Here is a 24,240-nt window from a genome sequence, read left to right on the forward strand (position 1 = left end):
TAGCCACCGGCCTACGCTACAGCCACAGCAACGCACGATCCAAGCCTCGTCTGCAGCCTACATCACAGCTCACGGCAATGCTGGATCCTTAACCCACTGAGTGAGGCCAGGGATTGAACCCGCATCCTATTGGATGCCAGTCGGGTTTGCTAACTGCTGAGCCACGACAGGAACTCCGGTACTTTTATTTCTAATTCATAACAGTAAAATGGGGGGTAAATGGGGTTAGAGTTCACAACATTTCTTATATTAGAGAAAATTACTTGGTTTTGTAACTTACGGTTTTAAGTAAACTTTGATTTGTAGGAGTTCCTGTCGTGGCGCAGTGGTTAATGAATCCGACTAGGAACCATGAGGTTGCAGGTTCGGTCCCTGCCCTTGCTCAGTGGGTTGAGGATCCAGTGTTGCCGTGAGCTGTGGTGTAGGTTGCAGACTTGGCTCAAATCCCGCGTTGCTGTGGCTCTGGCGTAGGCTGGCCGTTACAGCTCCAATTCGACCCCTAGCCTGGGGACTTCCATATACCGCGAGAGTGGCCCTAGAAAAGGCAAAAAAGACAAAAAAAAAAACCAAAAAACAAAAACCAACTTTGATTTGTAAAACCATAATCCAGTGTGTATCCTTTTGGCCATAATGTAATGATGCAGTTTATGCTCAGTAATTAAATTACTATATCCTTATTTGTCATTCCCTGGTTTGGGCACAGAAGATGATAAATTATATTAATTTTGAGTGTTTCCATTTGGTTATTTTAACTAGTTTTAGAGTTTTCTTAGGCAAAAATAAGATGTAATATGACTTCTCAAATTTTGAGGCATAGCATTATCATGGATAATGGATCATTCTGTCAGTGAGTCAAGAGTTACTCAGTCTTTCTGTGTGTGCACTGTTCAGTCCAATAACTAGCCAGATTATTGTGTTTTCCTGTTTTAATAGGAGTAAAACCTCACTGAAGTTGACTTAGTACTTGACAAAGCTGAAAATCTTGCCAGTACTTTAAATTTATGAGTAGGAAAAAAAAAAAAAAGGAGTTCCCGTCGGGGCCCAGTGGTTAACAAATCCGACTAGGAACCATGAGGTTGCGGGTTCGGTCCCTGGCCTTGCTCAGTGGGTTAAGGATCCGGCGTTGCCATGAGCTGTGGTATAGGTTGCAGACGCAGCTCGGAGGTTGCAGACGCAGCTCGGATCCCGAGTTGCCGTGGCTCTGGTGTAGGCCGGCGGCTACAGCTCCGATTAGACCCCTAGCCTGGGAACCTCCATATGCCGAGAGAGCGGCCCAAGAAATGGCAAAAAGACCAAAAATTAATTAATTAATTAATTAATTAATTTATGAGTAGGTATGTTATCTGAACCAGAGCAGAACTATTTGCTAATTCCCACTATAAGGTAGATAGATAGATAGATTAATAGATCAATTGATCAAATTAAAGAGCATTGAGGATATTTTCCACTTGAAAGTTAAAGGTGGAATTCCCGCTGTGGTGCAGTGGCATCTCTGCAGTGCCAGCACTCATTCTATCCCTGGCCCAGCACAGTGGGTTAAGTGGCATTGTCATAGCTGCAGTGGGTCACAGCTGCAGCTCACATCTCATCCCTGGCCCGGGAACTCCATGTGCTGCAGGATGGTCAAAAGAAGTGGGGGAAAAGGTACAAATAAGTCTTGACCTTACCATAGTCCCTTGATTGCTCTCTGTTTATGTGAGACTGTCCAAGAGCCAGGGAATGAATGGGCCCTAATTTGTCTGTAGGAGAGTCTTGCGTATTTATCTTCTATCCCTTTAAATTGCATTGTGTTCCTGTAGAAGTAACTATACATGAGTCTTGGCATTGAGTTTTGGGGCTCTTTCTCTGGACTACATCTAAAGTGGTGCCCTGGTCAGTAGTCTGCTCCAGCACCTCCTACCGGGGAGAAGTATGACAACAGTGAGCAGCCCCTTGATGTCTGCTACTGGTTTTGTTGCCAATCGGTCTTGGTGCTGGACTGTGAGAGAAAATACCTATGAGGCCTTGGGATTGGTCTGTGTGATTGATGCTGCCAGACACACCCACAAGTTTTATAACACAGAAGATGAAGACACTGTGTGTCATTGGAGGGCTGAAGGTCTTGAAGGACAGAGACTATGTGAAGTGCATATGGAGCAGTAGACACATTTGGCTAGGGTTTGGGGAATACAAGATACATAAATATATATACTCAGGAAACAAGAGCCTCCTAAGAAGGTGAGGTGACCAAATGGACTAAAGACTTGATGGGCATGTGCAGCTGTGTCACTGTGTCGGCTGTTGATGAAGAGGAAGGGGAGGTTGAGGCTGGGAATGCTGGCTTGTGTGCACAGAATGCCGGAGTGATTGAGGCCTGAGCAGCAGGCACTTGCTAGAGCCAGCTGAACTGGAAGCCAAGAAAGTGAATATGAAGGGACCTTGACTGACAACTGGTTCAAATGATCAGGATCTTTTCTGAACCCAGACTGGAGGCAAACGTTTAGGATAAGGAAGGAAAAAGACCTTTTTCTTGACTACATGGACTGGTTTCTACCTTTATGTCCCAGCAGAAGGCTTTACATGGCTTCTCCTTGATTCTCTTGTATTCATTGAAATCTGTGAGTCCATATGACCTGCTTTCTAGAGTTGGATTTTTCTGAATCTTTCTGTATAAATAGTATATAGGTTTTGCGTACTATTTTTTGTCTCTTTGATGTAAACTTCTTGAGCTGTGTGAAAACTCTACGAATAGGTCAATGTTTACATGTCTCCATTTTCTAAAGTAGCTCTTCTTATTCATGTTAGTAAAATATTTAAAGATTATTAAAAAAGAAGTAATTATACAATATTTACCAGTTGTTACCTCAACACCCACTGAGAAAACATGCAGGTAAATAACAGAAAATTGAATCACTTTATACTCTGTCTAGCGTAACATATTTCTGTGGACTTTGGAAACAATTACTGAACCAGTGTTGGGATTTCATTACAAATTGGTAGTATTTCTCTTACCGAATATGAGGAACCAAATGTCAAGTCTGAGATTGGTCACCATCGTGTTCCTCACTTTGTCACTCAGGTCTCTGCTCTCTTTGCGGAGTGTACCTTTCAAACTCCCCCATGCCTCGCAGTTCTGCCCTGCCCAGCCCCTCTCATCTGCCTCAACCTACACACAGTGTGTGTCACTAGGTCACAAGCTTATTTTAAGGCTGAACTCAATTGTTCCCTCCTCCAATACACTCTGATTTCTTCGTTCTGGCCGTTCAGTCCTTTCTTTTTTCTCCTCTCTCTGTCTGTCTTAGTAGCTCTCTTGAGGTCGGGATATGGAGATAGGGAGGTATAGAAAGATGGAGATCTGAGGGTCTGAGAGAGAGCGGTAGTATGTCGAGAGGGCTAGGGAGGGGGAGGGCGAGCTCTTGGGTCTGTCTTTCTTTTCTCTCTTCTTTCCCACCTTCCTTTCTTCCTTCCTTTCTTTCTCTCTTTCTCCCTTTCTCTTTTTTCCTTCCTTCCTTTCTCTTTCTTTCTTCCTCTTTCTCTTTCTTTCTTTCTCTCTCTATTTCCCGTTCTCTCTTCCGTTTTCTTTTCTCTTTCTTTCTTTCTTTTTTCTCTCTCTTTCTTTCTCTCTTTCTCTCTCTCTCTTTCTGCCATACCTGTGGCATACGGACGTTCCTGTGCCAGGGACTGAACTGAATCTGAGCCACAGCTTCAACTTCAACCACAGCTATGGCAACATTTGATCCTTAACCCACTGTACCAGGCCGGGGATCAAACCCTTGCCTCCACAGTGACCTGAGCCGCTGCAGTCAAATTCTTAACCCACTGTTCCATGGCAGGAATCCTACTCTCTTTGATTTCTATCATCCTGACTCATGATGGGGGATGGTACTTCTTTCCTTCTTTAAAATATCAGCCCCCTCATCTGCACACTCAGCTGTGTGTGATGCTTAGGTATAGACTCATGTTTTACCTCCACTACCACACTAATTTACTTGAGAGCTGGCATCTGTAATTCTTTCCCATACTTTTTTATCTCCCATTGGACCTCTACAGTAAATTCTTTCTGAAAAGATGGATGAGTGTGAAAGAGTCATATAAAAGCAAAACTCTTTAGTGAATCAGAGCCTTGTTGGAGGGCACAAAGCCTATGTTGATCACTGATCTTTTGATGAAACAATACTTAGCAGTTGTCCCTGGATACAAATAAAAATTAATTCTGATTGAGCCAGAATAAGGCACTAAGAGGAACTTAGTTATGAGTTGACTGAGGGTCAATATTCAGTTTACACTTGCTCAGGGAAAGTATACCGAGATTAAAAGACCGGATTTATCTAAGCATTACCAGCTGCATTATTTTCAGTTTGCTGTTTTTGAATGGCTTGTATGATTGGGAGTTTACTAGGTTCTTAATGAATAAACTCCCAGAAGAAGAATTTACTTACTTCTGCAGCAGAATGTTTCTAATCAGAAGGAGGAATCAGGGTATTGCCCAGCCTTCAGATTTTTGCAAGGCCAGGAAAGCACAAATACACTGATTTTTTTTGTTCATTTGTTTGTTTTCTCTCTGATGATTAATAACCAGCATCTCTTGCCACTTACTTTAGTATCAGGTGTGATCTGGTGGGTAGTTCAACTTCTGTTGCTGTGACTATAGAAATGTTTTATCTTTTAGACACAATCTCACTCCCAGGTATTTCTGTTTAAAGAACTGGGACAACTTCCAAGTTAGTTTTGTGAATCCTTTAATTTCTTCTGCCAGACTCATTACCTCAGCCTGTTCGCCTTGGGGAAATCATAGTTCCAGACTTGTACTCTGTAAAAATCATCCTCTTAAGTGAATGTGATGGTTGATTTAATTGAGAACATTCAGACTGCAGCTTTTCAGCAGTGTGTTGTGAAACCTCTGTTGTGATTTTGACCAGCAAAGAATGATTAAGATGAAGTAGTAGGAAGCCATAATAATAACAATATGCAAATTACCTGCATTAGAAGATGTGGACTTCAACAAATACTTTTTTTTATGTTCCACAGCTCAGGTTTTGTAGACTAGAAAGCTGGAAAAAAATTTCAACCATCTTAGACCAATGTTTCTTAATTTTTCCTTAAGCATCTTTTTGAGATTATGATGACAGCTGTGGATTCTCTTCTCAGGAAAATACCTGCACACAAAAGTTTTCTTTCAGATTCAGGACGATCTCATTCCTAATGTTTGTCATGTCGATCCTTGGGAGTGAAATCCCTATTTTAATCCAAATCCTGTCCTTGAGGTTTGAGAGAAGTTAAGTGACACATCTAAAATCTCAGATCTTCTAGCTAAATACATCTGTTAGTCTATTGTTCTTTTTCCACAGTTCTGTCCCTTAAAGCTCATTCTGAGTTTACGGAACTTACAGGAAGGGCTAGGGGTATTAAGCTTTAAAATCAACTACTTCAGCTTGGCTTATCCAATTAGGAGATTAAAATAATACCCAAAACATTGTAAGCAAAGGTTTTTTTTTAAATATAACTTGTGGTAATTTGAAGGGCTAATCCAGATCCGTAGTTGATCTGATTACCAGTTTCTTACCCAGGCTATTGATGAATTCATTACATAGTTGTCAAATCAGTCTAGAGCGCTAGTTCGTTCCCTTTATTCGTCCTGTCTCCCTTTCTTTTTCTTGTACCTCCCAAAGGCCACCCCCCCATTATTGTGCTCAGCCTGACTTACTGACCCTTTTTTGGGAGTGTCAAGGTGAAAGCATCACAGTAAGCATTAGTTGCCATTTATGATCAATGTGTAAATCCAGTTTTGTTGTCTCCTAGCCTTGCATCTTTGATTATGTCCCTCAGTTTATATTATCTGTAAATTGGATGCAGTACTCTTTTTCTTGCAGTCCATCATATTGTAAGAAATAAACGTAGCACCAGTTCAGTGACAGCCTGTGCTGTTTTCTGCTGCACTCATCACATTCTTTACTGGAGTCGAGCAGGTGTCTCCAAGGACTCAGTGCTTGTCTCTCCTGTGCTGCTGCTGCATCCTTCATTCAACATTAACTGAGTTCCTTCTCTATTTTAGTCACTGCTGTGTTAGGTTAGAGGGATGTTTCACGTTTTCTCCTTTTTTTTCTTTCCTCTATTCATAATAATTTCTTTATTGATACTAATATGCAACTTCAACAGACTCTTCTCCAAAATTTGATCATTAATTTAACAGCTGTTGGTGAGGCTTTTTGTAAATTTTTCTCCTCCCAGTTTGCCATTGTTAAGAGGACAGTTATTTTAATTCCAGTGAGGAAACAATCGATGTTAGAGACTTTTCTTTTTGAAGTCCAGATTTCTGTCTCCAGACTAATAGAGAGCAGCTAATAATGTGGCAAAGCTCAGCTTCTAATTTGATGCTTCCACAGCCTAGGAGCCATCACTTTGCTCTGTGATTTGAAGGGGCGGGGATTTGGGGGGGTAGGACTCCTAAACTGGTCAGAAGAAATGTTTTAGTTCTTAACCCTCTATCTTGATTGTGTTCTTCTTATCATTTGAAAAAAATTATTAAGCAGACTCTAGTGTGTGTGTCTATATATATATATAGTTATGCATAAAAATATTAAAATATAAATTAAAGGATGAACTTTTCAGGAGATTTTTGGTTTTTTTCCTTTTCTTTTTTGGCTACCTTGAGTCACATGGATCCCAGGCCAGGAATTAGATCCAAGCTGTAGTTGCAACCTGAGCTGGAGCTCCTGCAACAACGGATCCTTAATTCATTGTGCTGGGCCAGGGATTAAACCTGCATTCCAGTGCTCCCAGGATGCTGCTGATCCCTTTGTGCCGCAGTGGGAACTTCTGAAGGAGTTCTCTCGTAGTGCACCAGGTTATGGATCCAGCATTGTCTCTGCAGTGGCCCAGGTTGGATCACTGGCCTGGGTAGCTTCCACATACCATGGGTATGGCCAAAAAACAAACAAAAAAAAAAAACCTTTAAAATCTTGTGACTATTTAAAATAAAATATCATTATAATTTAAGATAGGGAAAAAAGGGATGAGCTTTTTAAAAAAGAGAGGTTCTATTATTTTCTTCCTGAGCCCCAGGAGATCATCTAACTTACATCCTCTCTGGAAACTATTCTTTGGTCTACTCCTTTATTTTATTTTATTTTTTTGCTTTAATGATTTTTATTTTTTCCATTATATTTGGTTTACAGTGTTCTATTTTCTACTGTACAGCAAAGTGATCCAGTCTCTCCTCACACACACACACACACACACACACACACACACATTCTTTTTCTCACATTATCCTCCATCATGCTCCATCACAAGTGACTAGATGTAGTTCCCAGTGCTACACAGCAGGGTCTCATTGCTTATCCATTCCAGAAGGAGTAGTTTGCATCTGTTAACCCCAGATTCCCGGTCCATCCCACTCCCTCCCTCTCTGCAACCACATGTCTATTCTCCGCGTCCATGAGTTGTCTAATCCTTCAGACCTAGCTCAAGTCCCTGCTCTTGTTTAATTGCTTGATTTCACCGTTTATTTCTGCAGCTGGATTATAAACTATCTGAGGTTAGGGACAGTGCGTTACCTTTTTTCTGTATCCCACAACATTGCCCAGCACAAGTTTTGGATACATCATAATTATTCAACATTTACTTGTTGATGCCTTTCTTGGGATCATTTCAGAGCGTCATTTCACTGATTGTTAACAAAAGGGGGAAATCCTCAGGCTTATATTCTCCCTTAGTAGTTCTGGGGTTAGTCCCCATTGTATTCATCTTCTAGGATGAAACATCATCACGCCTATATGCATTTACAGATTTGCAGAAATACACTACATCGACCAAGTGATTTGATCGGGACCTCACAGCGGTGGTACAGTGGTGCAGGCTCAGAGCAAGGCCTGTGTCAGAACCAGTCCACGCTTGTTTTCGTTCCTTGAGATTTCTTTTAGTTTCTTACCAATGGCTGAGTGCTGAACCACAGCATTTTCTTTTTATACTTTCTCTAGAGTTAATTCGTGCTGGCATTCTTCATTGTTTGGGTATTCTACTTTTTATTTTGTATTTTGTAGGTCTCTCTTCTGTTCCTGTGAACCATTACTGTGTCCTTTGATTCTAAAGGCCTTTTTAAATTTGTGAGAGTAACTATTTGTAATGACACGTGGAAGTTTTTTATAGCTGTTCACTTCTATGAATCTCAGTGATTTAACATCATATAACATCATGTAACATATATCATATAGCATCGTATAACATTTAACCTCATATAAACATAGAAACATTGCTCTTAGGGCATTCCTGTATTGACATGTTCTCTTTCTAGGTGGAAAAACTAAATCTAGATAGAAAAAAACAAGATCGGTTTATTCTCAGTTGCACATCAAGACAGTGAAAGAGATGAAAGCCAAACACTGATTTCCACATTTGCAGTTCACTTAGTCTCTGTGGACTGTGTCATTCCTTCATAAAAGGCGCAGTACTCTGTGCTTAACTAATATGATTCACTAAATTAGATCACAGCAGTTACTAACTACAACTTAAAGTTTTTGAAATTTTTATTATTTCATGTGCTCAATGGGCATATTAGTCATTTTTTTCTTCATTACAAAGACCCCCAAAATTTCAAGGGCTTATAATGAGAAATATTTGTTTTTCTCATTCATGGCTATGCAGGTCACTTGGGGTGGCTGTGCTCTGGGCTGTGGGTCAGGTTTGGGTCTGCTCCACGTGTCTTTCGTTTTCCTTGTACTAGCAACTACTTGTACCTGTTCTTCTCATGGGGAATGGCAGGAGTGGGAGAGTACAGGCCAAACCACCCAAGCATATTTAAAGCCTCTGCTCATATTACACCTGCTAAAATCCCATTGGCCAGAGCAAGTCCACGATGTAGCCTGACATGAGTGGAACAGGGGTATACTCAGTCCATAGCAGGAGGCTGTGCAGAGTTCCGGGGCAAAGGATCTGGATATTAGATCCTATTAAATAGGAGTGGAAAACTGGGTGAAATAATCCAGTCTGCCATTGTAGGGAAGCAAGCTGTTAAAACAGTCATTAACTTGCTAATGTAAGTCCTGTGGATTATAAACATGGCAACACTTTTTTCCCATGGGTAGCTTAAATCTCATTTGACTATGTTACTTTGAAAATTCTCCAATGTTCTGAATTTATTTCAAGAATGCCCCTTTAGGAGTTCCTGCTGTGGCGCGTGGGTTAAGAGTCCTGGCTTGGCTTGCTGTGGCATGGGTTCAATCCCTGGCCCTGCTTAGTGGGTTAAAGGATCTGTCATTGCCACAGCTGTGGCTCAGATTCAGTCCCCATCCCAGGATTTCCATATGCCGCGTTTGCAGCCTTTAGGAAAAAAAAAAAAAAAAAAAGCCCCTTTAAACCAAAGTTATTGTTCAATAGAAATATGTACAAATAAGACGATAGTGATATTAATTGCCATCTGTGCTTTGTTAAGGATTATAAATCTGAATTGAAGTGAACACAGTTAAGCTAGATTAATTCACAGTATAGAGGCTGATTTCTGAGACTCAGAAAGGCTTTAAAATATCTATTCTTACTTAGACAAGGAAGGAAAAAGTTCAGAAGTGGTGTGTTATATTATTATAATTGCCAAGCAATCTAATTAAAGTCAATTTTAATATATTTTATAAGTAACTACAAAAGTGAGTTTGTAGGAGCTCTTGCTGTGGTGCAACAGGATCAGTAGCATCTCTGGAGTACTGGGATGCAGGTTCAATCCCTGGCCCTGCACAATAGGTGAAGGATCCAGCGTTGCCACAGCTGCAGCATAGGTAGCAACTGTGGCTCGGATCTGTTCCCTGGTTTGGGAATTCCATAAGCCTTGGGGTGGCCAAAAAAAAAAGGGCATTTGTACATCAGTATTAATACCTGCTAAATACTGCAGTATAATGAATAGTTCCCTAGAAAACTTTTTCTTCCTGAAGTGATGCTAGGTATGCTTACTTAATTTGTTAACATTTGCCGTTTTATTTATTGTCTTATTTCTATCCTTGAATATAGATAATCTTTTTATTTTGAAAATGGCAACTTTAACAACCTATGTTGGAAATATTTCATAGAGGGAACACAGAATTCACTTTGAACAGATTGGAATGCTTTGGAGACTCAAAGGAAATACTTTGTTATGGTGTACATTATGATAGTTATATCTTTTTAAAGGTATGACCAGAGAAATTAAAGGAGAAGTGTATAGCAAAGCTATGCAATATTAGACATAACCTAGGCTACTTTTTTGGCACGGAATTCAAGTTCATTTCATCTCAGGTATATGCACCTGGCTTTATGAGCAAATGTATTCATGGGAACATATAAATACTTTCTATTCTTTCTTTCTTTATTTTTTTAGAGCTCCCTGGTAACCTAGCAGTTAAGGACTCGAGATCGTCACTGCTCAGCTTCAGTTATTGCTGTAGCTTGGGTTTGATCCCTGGCTTGGGAACTTTTGCATGCTGTCAGTGGAACCAAAAAAAGGGGAAATTTATGGGTTTGTTTTGTTTTGTTTCTTTTTATAGCCACACCTGTGACATATGAAAGTTTCCAGGCCAGGGATTGAATCAGCACAGCCACACCGGATCCAAGCTGCATCTGAGACCTACACTGCAGCTTGCGGCAATGCTGGATCCCTGACCTACTGAGTTAGGCCAGGGATCAAACCCCCATCCTCACTAAGCTGGGTTCTTAGCCCATTGAGCCACAATAGGAAATCTGAAATTTCATTTTTTTTAAACTTCTTATTTTTAATCATAGTCCTGCAAGATTATAGGCACATAGAAAATTACAAATGTAGTACATAAAGGTCCTGTGTACCTACTATCTTGCTTCCCCTAGTGGTGACATGAGACTAACTTTTAATCATTGTCAGACCTTTATTGCTCTCTTTAATAAGCCGATTTTTTCAGATCTCTAACTTTCTTTAAAGCAAGGAAACCTGTATTGTGCCTGATTCTCTTTAGCTTTCAGAATTATCGAGTGTCGTGTAAGGATTCTTCTGTGACTGTTGCTTTATATCTTTAGTACATTCTTCTCCATTTTCCCAATTTCCAGATTGTACCATCAATTAAAAAGGGACTGTGCTGCATCTGCTTTTCTGGTGTCTTTCTCTCCAGCAATCTAAAAGATACATAAGGCCCCTTCCCCATGTTTTTGGTTTTTTTTAAATTTTTAGGGCTGCACCTGCAGCATGTGGAAGATTCCAGGCTAGGGGTTGAATCAGATCTGCAGCTGCCAACTTACACCACAGCCACGGCAATACCAGATCCTTAACCCACTGAGCAAGGCTGGGGATCGAACCTGCTATGCCCTCATGGATACTAGTTGGGTTTGATTCTGCCTAGCCACAATGGGAACTCACATAAGCCTCATTTTACTCCTCATATTGAAAAAATATATGCAGTTGAATACTTACATTTCTTGTTTTTAGTGTATTTTGGTGGTGTTTGAATACTTGAGAAGTTTTTAACATAATCTCTTCTTTTTTTTCCCTTTTAGCCTGAAAATGAAATTTCTTCAGACTGCAATCATGTAAGTATGGATTTTTCATAATTCACCATATATGCTTTATGTGTATGATGACAGGTTTTGGGATACTCTTGCTGTTGTTTTATGAAATGTCATGTTTTCTTAGATTCACTTAATCTTAACAAGAGAATGATTAACCTTATTTAAGAGCCGTGGTCTACAAATCTACAAATATTTCTCTTTTCTAGAAAGGAGCAGTCTCTGCCAAATAATATTTATATACTTAAGTTTAAATTTTTTCTTCAGTTACAGCTGCCTTATGAAATTGTTTATTTGCATATCAGGCTTACAGAATTTTAGAGTTCCATATTTTAAAGTTGTTTCATTTAGTCATCATACCGTCATCTGTCAACTCTGTACTAAACCCTGGTGGAAATGTGACACATAAATAAACACCTTGAAGACAGAGACGTATATTAGAATTAGCAGGTTAGAACTCCAGAGATAACTAATTAATACACTCAAGGCCACATATATATATATGTATATATCTCCATATTACATGAAGTCTAACATTGAAAGGGGATTAACTGATGTGAAGTCAGTTCTGTGCAAAAAGTAAGAGTGCAATGGGGGCACAAAAGTGAATTTTGCCCAGATGGGTTGATGTCAAGAAACACTTAAGAGTGGAGATGGTACTTGAGTTGTGACTTGAAAGAGGAGTAGTTATCTATCTGACAGAACTGGAATAAACCGCTCTCTCACTGCATTGTTTGATAGTTTGAATGGGAGACTACAAAAGCAGAGAAGCAGGCTGGTCGCTTAAGTTGACGACTTAGTCTAAAGAAGGTCTAGGTAGGTCTAAAGTAAAATAAAATCTCAAGGGTGGTGGAAGAAAACATACAGGGGGAAGGGTTTAATGTTTTTATTTTTTATTATAGTTGACTTACAGTGTTCTGTCAATTTCTGCTGTACAGCAGTGTCCCAGTCACACATACGTATACACATTCTTTTTCTCACATTATCCTCCATCGTGTTCCATCACAAGTGACTAGATATGGTTCCCTGTGCTATACAGCAGGGGTGAAGGTTTTTTAAACATGATACAACCTTTAAAAAATACAGAGGAGTTCCTGTTGGGGTGCAGTGGGTTAAGAATCTGACTGCAGTGACTCAGGTCACTGCAAAGTGTGAGTTTGATCCCCATCCTGGTGCATCGGGTTAAGGATCTGGCATTGCCTCAGCTGTGTGGTGTAGGTCACAGCTGCAGTTCAGATTCGATCTCTGGCCTGGGAACTTCCATATGCCCTGGGTGCAGCCAAAACAAAACAAAACAAAAACTGTATTGCTAAAAAATAAAGAAAACAGAGATCTCTAAAGCCAATTGCATTGAAAAATTTTTAAAAAGAGATTTGAAGGTTTTTTAAGTTAAATTATGAAAAGGTATTTGCAACAGATGCAAAGGACTACATTCTTTAATAGAAAGTGCTGTTAATAAACGTAGATAAAGGTGTGTCAAAAACACAGCAGATATAAATTATTCACAGGAAAAGAAAAAGAATGAGAAAATATTTGCAAATCATATATATGATAAGGATCTAGTGTTGAAAACATTTTAAAAATCTTACAACTCAACAATTAAAAAAAAAACACCCAAACTTTAAAATGGGCAATGGATGAGTTCCCGTTGTGGCACAGTGGTTAATGAATCTGACTAGAAACCATGAAGTTGCGGGTTCGATCCCTGGCCTCACTCAGTGGGTTAACGATCCAGCTTTGCCGTGAGCTATGGTGTAGGTCGCAGACGCAGCTCGGTTCCCACATTGCTGTGGCTCTGGTATAGGCCGGCGGCTACAGCTCCAATTAGACCCCTAGCCTGAGAACGTCCATATGCCGCGGGAGCGGCCCAAGAAAATGGCAAAAAGACAAAAAAAATAAATAAATAAATAAAAATAAAAATGGGCAATGGATTTGAACAGACAGTTCTCTGAGGAAGGTATAAGCACATGAAAAAGATGCTCAACATCATTCATCATTAAGGAAATGCAAATCAGAACCACAAGATACTGTTTTACACCTACCAAGATGACTGCAATTTATTTATTTTGGCCAAACCCATGACAGAAGTTCTCTGACCAGGAATTGAACCCACACCACAGCAGTGACAATGCTGGGTCCTTAACCCACTGTCATGAAATTATCAAGATGACTGTAATTTTATAAGATGGGCAGGGAGTTCCCATTGTGGCACAATGGAAATGAATCCAACTAGTAACCATGAGGTTGTGGGTTCGATCCCTGGCCTCGCTCAGTGGATCGAGGATCCGGCGTTGCTGTGAGCTGTGGTGTAGGTTGAAGACATGGCTCAGATCTCATGTTACTGTAGGCTGCCAGCTATAGCTCATTTGACCCCTAGTCAGGGAACCTCCATATGCTCTGGGTGAGGCCCTAAAAAGACAATAAACAAACAATAACAAATGTTATTGAAAATATGGAGAAATTGGAGTTTTCCTACATTGTGGAGGTTCAACAGTTATCATTTAACCCATCAGTTCTACTCCCAGATGCTCCCAAGAGAATTGGAAGCATATGTTTACACAAAAATGTGTATACAGATAAGCAAAAAATAGAAACAGCCCAGATGTCCATTAGTGAAATCATTGATAAGTAAGATGTAATACATCCATACAGTAAAATATTACTTGGCTGTAAAAAAAAGAATGAAGTACTAATACATGCTGCAACATGATGAAACTTAAGAACCAGACACAAAAGGCCACATATTATGTGATTCTATTTATATGAAATGTCTAGAGTAGGCAGATCAACAAAGATAGAAAGATTAGTGGTTGCCAGGGACGCGGGGGGAAGTGGGAAATGGGTAGTGACTGCTGCTGGGTATAGAGTTTCTTTTTGGGATGATGAAAATATTCTCAAATTAGATAGTGGTGATGTTTGCACAACCTTTGACTATACTAAGAGCCACTAAATTATACTTTAGAAGGGTAAATTTTAGGGTATATAATTAATATTTCAGCTGAGTACATAAAATTGGCTCTCATATAATCACCGTCTCACTTTGATCATTTAGATCAATCTTATATCAACTATACCTCTTCTTGCCCTCCTTTTGTTTTATTTTGAAGCAGAACCAAAATATCTAATTTTAGACCTGTCCTAGAAGGGAATTTATTTATTTAATCTGATAAAAGGTGGTTGTAAAAAGACCTATAGCAAACATGATGAAATACTGACAGGTAGAAAAGGTAAGACTGGCAATAAGACATAGTTGGCTCACTCTCAGATCCTAGCCACGGTAAGATAAAAAGAAATAAAACAGGTAAAAACTGGAAAGGAAAAAGCAAAACTCATTGTTTCCAGATGGCATTATTTACAGATGACATGGTTGCGTAAATAGAAAATCGAAAAGAATTTACGGTCAGTTAATAGATAAATTTAGTGAAGGACCTAGGTACAAGATAAGTATACAAAACTTAGTTATACATTTAACTAATCATAACAAGCAAATTTTTGAAAGTGAATCTGACTAGTATCCATGAGGACGCAGGTTTGATCCCTGGCCTCGCTCAGTGCATTAAGTAAGGATCTGGTGTTTCCATGAGCTGTGGTGTAGGTCGCAGATGTAGCTTAGATCTGGTGTTGCTGTGCCTCTGGTGTAGGCCGGCAGTTATAGCTCCGATTGAACCCCATGTGCTCCAAGTATGGCCCTGAAAAGACAAAAAAAAAAAAAAGGCGATCTATTTGAAATAGCATACAAAGCATCAAATACATAAGAATCAAGCTAACAAAACATTTGAGAAATCTGGAGTTCCCGTCGTGGCGCAGTGGTTAACGAATCCGACTAGGAACCATGAGGTTGCGGGTTCGGTCCCTGCCCTTGCTCGGTGAGTTAACGATCCGGCATTGCCGTGAGCTGTGGTGTAGGTCGCAGATGCGGCTCGGATCCCGCGTTGCTGTGGCTCTGGCGTAGGCCGGTGGCTACAGCTCCAATTCAACCCCTAGCCTGGGAACCTCCATATGCCGCAGGAGCGGCCCAAGAAATAGCAACAGCAACAACAACAACAACAACAAAAGACAAAAGACAAAAAAAAAAACATTTAAGAAATCTCTACAGATAACTATAAAATATTATTCAGAGGAACTTGAAGACCTGAATAAATGAAGAGATAGATACTTATGAGTTGGGAGACTCATTATTATCAAATGCCAACTCTCACGAAGTTATAGATTTTGTGCAGTCCAATTTCTGCTGTCATCAAAATGGCAAGCTGATTCTAAAGTTTATGTGGGAACGTATTCTTGACCAATAGTAGCCAAAACAATCTTGAAAAGAACCAAGCTGGAGTTTCCACTGTAGCGCAGGAGGTTAATGACCCCACTTGTCTGTGTGGTGGTGCCAGTTTGATACCCAGCCCAGTGCAGTGTGTTAAGGATCCAGCATTGCCACAGTAGTGGTGTAGGTTACAGCTTCATTCAGATTTGATCCCTGGTCCAGGAACTTCCATATGCCATGAGTATGGCCCAAAAAAAAAAAAAAAACCAAGCAGAGAAGATTTCACCACCTGATTGAAGACAATGTACCATGGCTCTGTGTGTGTGTGTGTGTGTGTGTGTGTGTATGTATATATATGTGTGTGTATATATATACATATATATATATATATATATATATATGTATTTGCCACACCTGAACCATGCAGATGCAGAAGTTCCTCACCAGGGATTGAACCTGAGCCACAGCAGTGACACCAGATGCTTAACATGCTAAGCCACCAGGGAACTCCTAAAGTAGCAGTAATTAAGGCAGTGATCAAGGCACAAGGATCAACAAGTAAACCAATGGAACAGAAACAGACTCATATGTGACTCTTGAGTAAAGAGTCTTAAGCCTTAATGTGCACCATTCACAGAAGATCCATTCTAGATGCATTATAGATCTAAATGTCAAAAGTAGAACCATGAAATTTCTAGAAGATAACATAAGAGAATATCTGGGATTAGCAAAGATTTAATAAATGGGAAACAAAAAGCAGTAAGTAAAAACAAAAGATTGATAAATTGGATTATATTAAAGTCTGTTTCATCAAATACAGTATTGAGAGTATGAAAGGCAAGCCATAGAGAAGGAAAAAAATCTTTTTTTGGGGGGGGGTCTTTTTGCCTTTTCTAGGACCGCTCCTGTGGCATATGGAGGTTCCCAGGCTAGGGGTCAAGTCGGAGCCGTAGCCACCGGCCTATGCCACAGCAACGCGTGATCTGAGCTGAGTCTGCGACCTACACCACAGCTCACGGCAATGCCAGATCCTTAACCCACTGAGCAAGGCCAGGGATCAAACCCGCAACCTCATGGTTCCTAGTCGGATTCGTTAACCACTGTGCCACGACAGGAACTCCAGAAAAAATTCTTTAGTACATATCTGACAGTATGTGCAGAATGTGTGACAAATTCATAGAAAGTAGTAAAGACAAGACAATGAAGTAGAAAAATGGAGAAGATAAATTTAACCAAGGAAGTGAAATTTCTTCTATTGAAAACTATAATATGTTAATGAAAGAAATTGAAGAAGACACAAATGAATGAAAAGATTCCATGCTCATGGGTTGGAGAAGTTAGGATTGTTAAAATGATCTACTGGGTATTTATCTGAAGAAAATGAAAACACTAACTCTAAAAAATATATGCACCCTCCTGGTCATTGCGACATTATTTACAGTAGCCAAGATATGAAAACAGTGTGTTAAATGGTTAAAGAAAATATGTGTCTATGTATGTATGTGTGTGATGAAATATTACTCAGCTATGAAAGGAAGGAAATCTTGCCACTTGGAATAACATGGATGGACCTTGAAGGCATTATGCTAAGTAAAATAAGTCAAAGAAAGTCATATACCGTATGATCTTTTTTCTTTTCTTTTTCTTTCTTTTTTTTTTTTTTTTTTTTTAGGGCCACTCTAGTGGCATATAGGAGTTCCCAGGCTAAGGGTGGAATTGGAGGTGGCAGCTGCCACCCTATACCACAGCCACAGCAACATGGGATCCGAGCCATGTCTGGGACCTACACCACAGCTCACAGCAACCCTGGATCCTTAACCCACTGAGCGAGGCCAGGGATTGAACCTTCATCCTCATGGATACCAGTCAGGTTCATAACCTGCTGAGCCACAATGGGAGCTCCCCATATGATCTTTCTTATGTGTGGAATCTTAAAAAGAACAAAACAAAACAAAAACAAAAAAATCGACACCAAGCTCATAGATAACGGATAATAGATTGGTGGTTGCCAGAGGTGGGAGAAATGGGTGAGCTGGTTTTTGTTGTTATTTTAGTTTAAATAAATTGAAATTTTTAAAAAAATAGAAATTATGCCATATGATATGTCTATTGTATGGACACATTTAGAATAAGCCCTTAATTTAAAGAAAAAGAAAAAAAAATGTGTAAGGTATTTGAACATCCATGTCTTAAAGATGATACTTGAACGACCTATAAACAAATGAGAAGGTATTCATCCTCATTAGTTATCAGGGAAATGGAAATTCAAACCTTGGTGAGATGCCAGTATCTACTTTTCATCATTAGAATTGCTACAATTCAAGACTGACAGTGTTAATATCAAGTATTGCTGTGAATATAGAATAAAGGAGTTTTCATGTACTGATGGTGATTATAGCTACTTTCAAAGCTGTGGGTATTATTTACTAAAGTGGACCATACCGTGGTATGTGATACAGCCATTTTACGTTGAGGTATTGACTCCCCAGAAATGCTTATGTATCTCTTACCCATGTAAGGAACATTTACAGCAGCTCATAATAGCCCTGTGAGTAAAAGGTTAACAAAACCCTTTCTTTCCCTTTCTTCAGGGGAATTTGAATCCTGTTCACTACCTAGCTTATTAGTTCCCTGGTGACCTGATAAGAGTGTAATATCAACTAGGTTCAAGGCAGTATTGCTTGTGATAAAATGACCCTGATTGGTAAATTCTGTAGGGATTTGGAAGAACTGTAAAGAAAATTTTAAATACTCAATGGGGATACTGTACTGCAGGCCTCCCCGAGTGTGGTGACTCTTATACCTGGGGTATGTCCCTTGCAGGAACCCTGGAAACTATGCCCAGAGGGTTGTTTCAAGCAAGAATGGCTCCCATAGGGCATGAGGTTTCTAAGCAAAGCTCCTCCTTCTAGTGCCTGTTGTGAGTCTTGTCTTCTCACACCTGAGCTGTCCTCTGGAGAGAAGATCCCTCCAGATGGCTACATGGACTGCTGCCAGGACTCCAGTTGGAGACGAGTAATTGATGCTGCCCCTGCTGACAGTATGTGGTTCCTGTCTTCTTTCCAGCACAGACTTTTCCATGAACTCCAGGCTCCAAGTGCTGATTTCACATTTCTACTCTCTCGTAATCATTTCTAGAACTGAACTCTGGATATTATTCTACCTCTAAACCACTCTTGTTACTCTCTTCCCAATCTCAGTTAGTGGCTCCTCAGTTCTTCCCATTGCTCAGATTAAAAACCCTGATTCCTCCCTTCCTCTTAAATTCCACATTCAATCCCTTAGCAGCCTTGCTGACTGGCTGCTCTTTTGGAAATGCATCCTGAGTCTGGCCATTTTCATTGCTACCTCCCTGGTCCCGCCATCATCACTTCTCTCCTGTGCTCCTTTAATAGCCTCCTGAGTAGTCTCCCTTCTTCTGCCCTTGTCCCTCTACAGTTAGACTCCATGCTGCAGCTCACATGATTCCTCTAATAGGTAAGTCAGGTCATATTACCTCTCTGCCCAAAAAACGCTAAAGATTTTTTTCTCACTGGTGAAGCTCTTAGGTCCTTAATACTGGCCTTCAACGCAAGCAGAGAGCACAGACCTGCTCTATGGCCTCTTCTACCACTGTCCCCCATGGTGACCTGACTTAGGCAGCAGCAGCCTCCTTGCTGTCCCTTCAGAATATGCCTGACTTAGGTTCTGTGTATTTGCCCTTCTTAATGGAACAGTGGCCTGAGGATATTCACTGTGCTTGTCCCCCTCTGTTACGTAAAGTAACACCCCTCACCCAGTCACTTCAATTCTTTTATCCTAGCTTAATTTTTTCACTAACATTTATCACCTGATCTGTTTGATTGTTAGCCTCATAGAATATAAACCCCTGTGGGCAGGGATTTTGCCCTTTTTTTGTTCACATCCATCTTGAGTGGCACCTGGTATGTATTAGGCACTCAAAAAAAAAAAATAGATTGAATGAAAAATGGAAAATTCCCAAGAACTATGAAAGATGAATTTCTAGATTAAAATTGTCCATCGAATGCCTCACACCCTGGATGAAAAGGTAACCCAAACCAATTTTAGGGTTCCAAAAAGAACCCTGGGAGTAAACAAAAGATCCCAAAAGCTTTGGTTGGGGGGTGGGCAGGTGGGAAAGAGCCCTGAGAGTTTGAATATGATACTTCTCTTTGATGTTACTGGAAACTAGAAGATAGTAGGCCAACGCCTTCAAAATTCTGAGGAAAAATGATATTCAGGAAAGAGAATACAAAAGAGACATTTCAGACATGTACTTTTCCAAGGTATTTACTACCCACACATGTTCTCAGAAAGCTGTTAGAGGATGTGCTTCAATAAAATGCGGGAATACAGCAAGACAAAGAATGTTAAAGGATCCAGTGATGAGTGAAGGATGACACCTGACACCTGTGGGCAGCCTAGCCGACAGCCAGGCAGTGAAGCCGGAAGACGGAAAACACCAAGGGCGAGTCTCACCCGAGAGATCTCTTGAAGCCTTTTTTTTTTGCTGTTGCTTTGTAGGGCTGCACCTGCGGCACATGGAGGTTCCCAGCCCGCCTACACCACAGCCACAACAACGCAGGATCCGAGCCACCTCTGCAACCTTCAGCACAGCTCACGGCCATGCTGGATCCTTAGCCCACTGAGCAAGGCCAGGGATCGACCCTGCGACCTCATGGTTCCTAGGTGGATTTGTTTCCACTGCACCATGACAGGAACTCCTTCTTGAGGCCTTTGAACATTTTGAGAGATTTTCTTTAGCAGTAAAGAGAAATTTGGATTAAAATAATGGGTTTGTCAGAAAGCAGGCTTATGAAATAAATGTTAAGTGTATGACAAACTATAAATTGAAAGAAACATAGTAATACTCTGTATGGCTCATTATGCAGTTTTTTGTATAACACAAATACTGAATATCTGACACCGTTATGATTTAACTCTGTTGGGAGGATTGGGATCAGGAAGAGGTTATAAGAGTCCATTCCTTATCTTCTGTAGTATAAAGCTATTATAGAATATTATAAATATCTAAAACTAACAGTTCAAGAAATAGCCATTTTAGTAGCTTAAAAGTATAGAGGTAATTACCATAAGAAAAAGCTAAAAGAATTAAGCATTTGCCTCTGGGGAGTGGGTAGGGGTTTAGAAAGGGTCTTTGCTGAGGAACTTCTTGTTTGTTTTGACTAACTAATTGACTAAATTGACAAATTTTTTTTTTTAATTTAGTTGTTGTTGTTGTTGTTGTTGTTGTTGCTATTTCTTGGGCCGCTCCCGCGGCATATGGAGGTTCCCAGGCTAGGGGTTGAATTGGAGCTGTAGCCACCGGCCTACGCCAGAGCCACAGCAACGCGGGATCCGAGCCGCGTCTGCAACCTACACCACAGCTCACGGCAACGCCAGATCGTTAACCCACTGAGCAAGGGCAGGGTCCGAACCCGCAACCTCATGGTTCCTAGTCGGATTCGTTAACCACTGCGCCACGACGGGAACTCCTAAATTGACAAATTTGATTTAAAAAGTTTTAAGGATGAGTGGAAGAGCTAAATAGATGAGCTCACTTTTATCTGTTTAACTCTTCCATTCATCCTTAAAACTTTTAAAATCAAAGTTACCAGTTTGGCTGTGCCCTAGGCTGGCACTTATAGCTCCACTTGACCCCTGGCCTGCGAACTTTGAGATGCTGCAGGTGTGGCCCTAAAAAAAAAAAGAGCTTAAACTATGCTTTCAAGGGGCTTGACTTTGAAGGAAGAATTTTCCTCCACTCCCCCCCCGTACCCAAATCTTGTCATTATTCTGTATATGTCAGATACATCCCATCTTCTCCCATTAAACAATTCTTGCCTTTTAACCCCTCATTGTCGTCCTTCTCTACACTCTGGTTAAAATTACCCATTAGCTTCTCATTTCCTTTGGACTAAAATTCAGATTCTTTAAGATCAGCTGTAATACTCAGTGTAACCTAACACCCCTCCTCCCCTGACTTTCATACCCTCAACTGAAGCCATTCTGAACTAATCCCAGAAGTTATCATTGTTCTCTTTTTTCCTTTCTACCTTTGTAGTCCCAGAACCCCCCTCTTCCTCAGTTCATCTGACACAATTCCACCTTACTCCTGGCCCAGTATCACTTGACCACGGCCAGCCCCACTTAGCCTTCCTCTGGAATCACTGTGATGTGTTCTTCCCTTGTATTCCCATAATATCCTCTCTATGCTTCTGTTACTCAGTTTGTCACACTGTTTTTATTGCTTATTTTCTTCCCATTCTGTCTCTTCCTTCTTTTGTCTCCTGTGGTTGAGCTTCTTGAGTGCTGAGACAGTGGGGTTTTTTTGTTCTTTTCTTTAAACTTCCACCGTTCTCAACTCTGTCGCTAGCATGATAGATTATAGTAGTTGCTCAGTACATATTTGGGAGAGAGACATGGGGGAATAGATGGATTCAAAGATAAACATTTTAAAGTTAAGGAAATTGAACCTGAAATATATCATGCTAACCAACAGTACTTACTGTCAAATTGCAGTTATTTTTCTTAGTTGATTATAGCCACTCAGAGGAAAGGATACTTATTAAATACTGTGTAAATAATCAGCTCTCAGTAATCAAGTGTAATGTGTGTTTATCTGTATTCTAGAGGAAAATGTACTTGTGGCAAATCTATGTTGAATTCCCTTTTTTCCCTATATTCTTAAAAGAATAATAGTGTATTAGTAAGTCAAACTAAAAAAGAACAGAAATTAGATTAATGGATGCAAATGATGGGAGTAGAGAGGCTGGGGAGTGACAATAAGCATGGGGTTCCTGCTGGATGATGAGAATGTTCTAGAATTAGAAAGTGGTGATAGTTGTACAGCTTCATGAATGCAGTTGACCCTTGAACAATGCAGATTTGAAATGCATGTGTCCACTTATACGTAGATTTTTTTTTTCAGTAATAAATACTGCAGTACTGCACGATATACATCTGGTTGAATTTGAGCATAGGGAGCTGTGGGTGCAGATCTTATTTGTTCCAATAGTAGGTATAAATTTCCTTACAAATAGGACCCCACCTGACAACTATGATACTCTTGTCTAATGCTAAATATTCTACCTCTCATTTCTTTTTTTTTAATCATGTGGTTGCAACTATAGCTTGGATTAGGAGTGCCATATGCTAAAGGGCAGCCAAAACGACAACAACCAACAAACAAAAAAAATGTTGCTTTAATTTTAAAATTAAATTTGAACTGTTCAGTTAGATAGTAGCAGATAGATAGATAAATAGATAGATAATAGTAAAATGTGGAGTTCCTGTCGTGGCTCAGTGGTTAGCAAATCTGACTAGGAACCGTGAGGTTGCGGGTTCGATCCCTGGCCTCGCTCAGTGGGTTAAGGATCTGGTGTTTTCGTGAGCTGTGGTGTAGGTCACACACTTGGCTCAGATCTGGCATTGCTGTGGCTGTGGTGTAGGCCGGTGGCTACAGTTCCAACTCGACCCCTAGCCTAGGAACCGCGAGTGTGGCCCTAGAAAAGGCAAAAAGACCAAAAAAAAAAAAAAAAAGGGTAAAATGTATTTGTCTAAAGCTAACCTTGTCTTTTGAATCATGGACTTCATCTCTATTTCTGAGGAGCCAGGAGGCCTAAGATTTCTTCAGTTAAAACTAACTTCTCCTTTATCCATTCTCAGTTTGGCTTCACATGTCCTATTGGTTGAACATATCATGACATAAACTTGTTCTTTCATTGATCTATTCAATAAATATTTATCCATGCCTATGTGTTCCATGCAGTCTTTGAGGCCCTGGGCCTACAGTGATAAACAAGGCAAAAGTCCCATCCTCTAAGCTTTTCATTGTAGATGGTGGCCAGATTCTTACTCCTTTTTCTAAAACCTCTTATTGATGATAGTTGGGAGATTAGAGCGTTGTTTTTTATTTTAACTTTTTTTTGGCTCTTTAGGGCCATACCCATGGAAGTTCCCAGGCTAGGGGTTGAATTGGAGCTGTAGCTGCTGCCCTACACCACAGCCACAGCAATGCCAGAAATGAGCTATGTCTGTGACCTGTGCCACAGCCCATGGCAACACTGGATCCTTAACCCCCTGAATGAGGCCAGGGATCAAACCCACATCCTCATGGAGACTAGTTGGGTTCTTAACCCGCTGAGCCACAAGGGGAATTCCAGGAGATTAGAGGGGTTTTTTTGTTTTGTTTTGTTTTGTTTACTGCTTTTCTTTGTTTTTGAGTAGGGAGTAGAAGAAATCCTATTCTTCCTTTATATTTTATTTCTTCACACAGTCTTCCTCAGCCCTCCTATGTGCAATTAACTGCCTGTTCTTTGTCTTTCCTCATGCCCTTTATATGGCCTCTGTTCTACTTCTGAAAAGCAAATCTGGCCATGCCACTCCCTTCTCTTTCAAGTGACTCCCCATTACTCTTAGGTTAAAGTTGAAGTCTGACTTAACGAGGGCTTTATGATCTGGCCCTGGCCTTTGTTTCCAGAGTCAGTCAGTCCTCCATTGGACTTTGAGAT

The 24,240-nt window shown here is 40.3% G+C and overlaps 1 protein-coding gene and 1 pseudogene across 1 annotated transcript in view; both read left to right on the top strand.

The window, feature by feature from the left end:
• The window catches only part of GLG1 (golgi glycoprotein 1), a 152,354-nt gene that overhangs the window by 67,039 nt on the left and 61,075 nt on the right, over positions 1-24,240 (top strand). Inside the window, exon 2 of the mRNA XM_047793295.1 lies at positions 11,464-11,496. Coding sequence (XP_047649251.1) covers positions 11,464-11,496 — 33 coding nt within the window. The remainder of the gene's footprint in view (positions 1-11,463; positions 11,497-24,240) is intronic.
• On the top strand, positions 1,356-2,733 carry LOC125134245 (STING ER exit protein-like; annotated as a pseudogene).

The sequence above is a fragment of the Phacochoerus africanus genome, chromosome 8, assembly GCF_016906955.1.
Source record: "Phacochoerus africanus isolate WHEZ1 chromosome 8, ROS_Pafr_v1, whole genome shotgun sequence".
In the NCBI taxonomy this organism is placed as follows: Eukaryota; Metazoa; Chordata; class Mammalia; order Artiodactyla; family Suidae; genus Phacochoerus; species Phacochoerus africanus.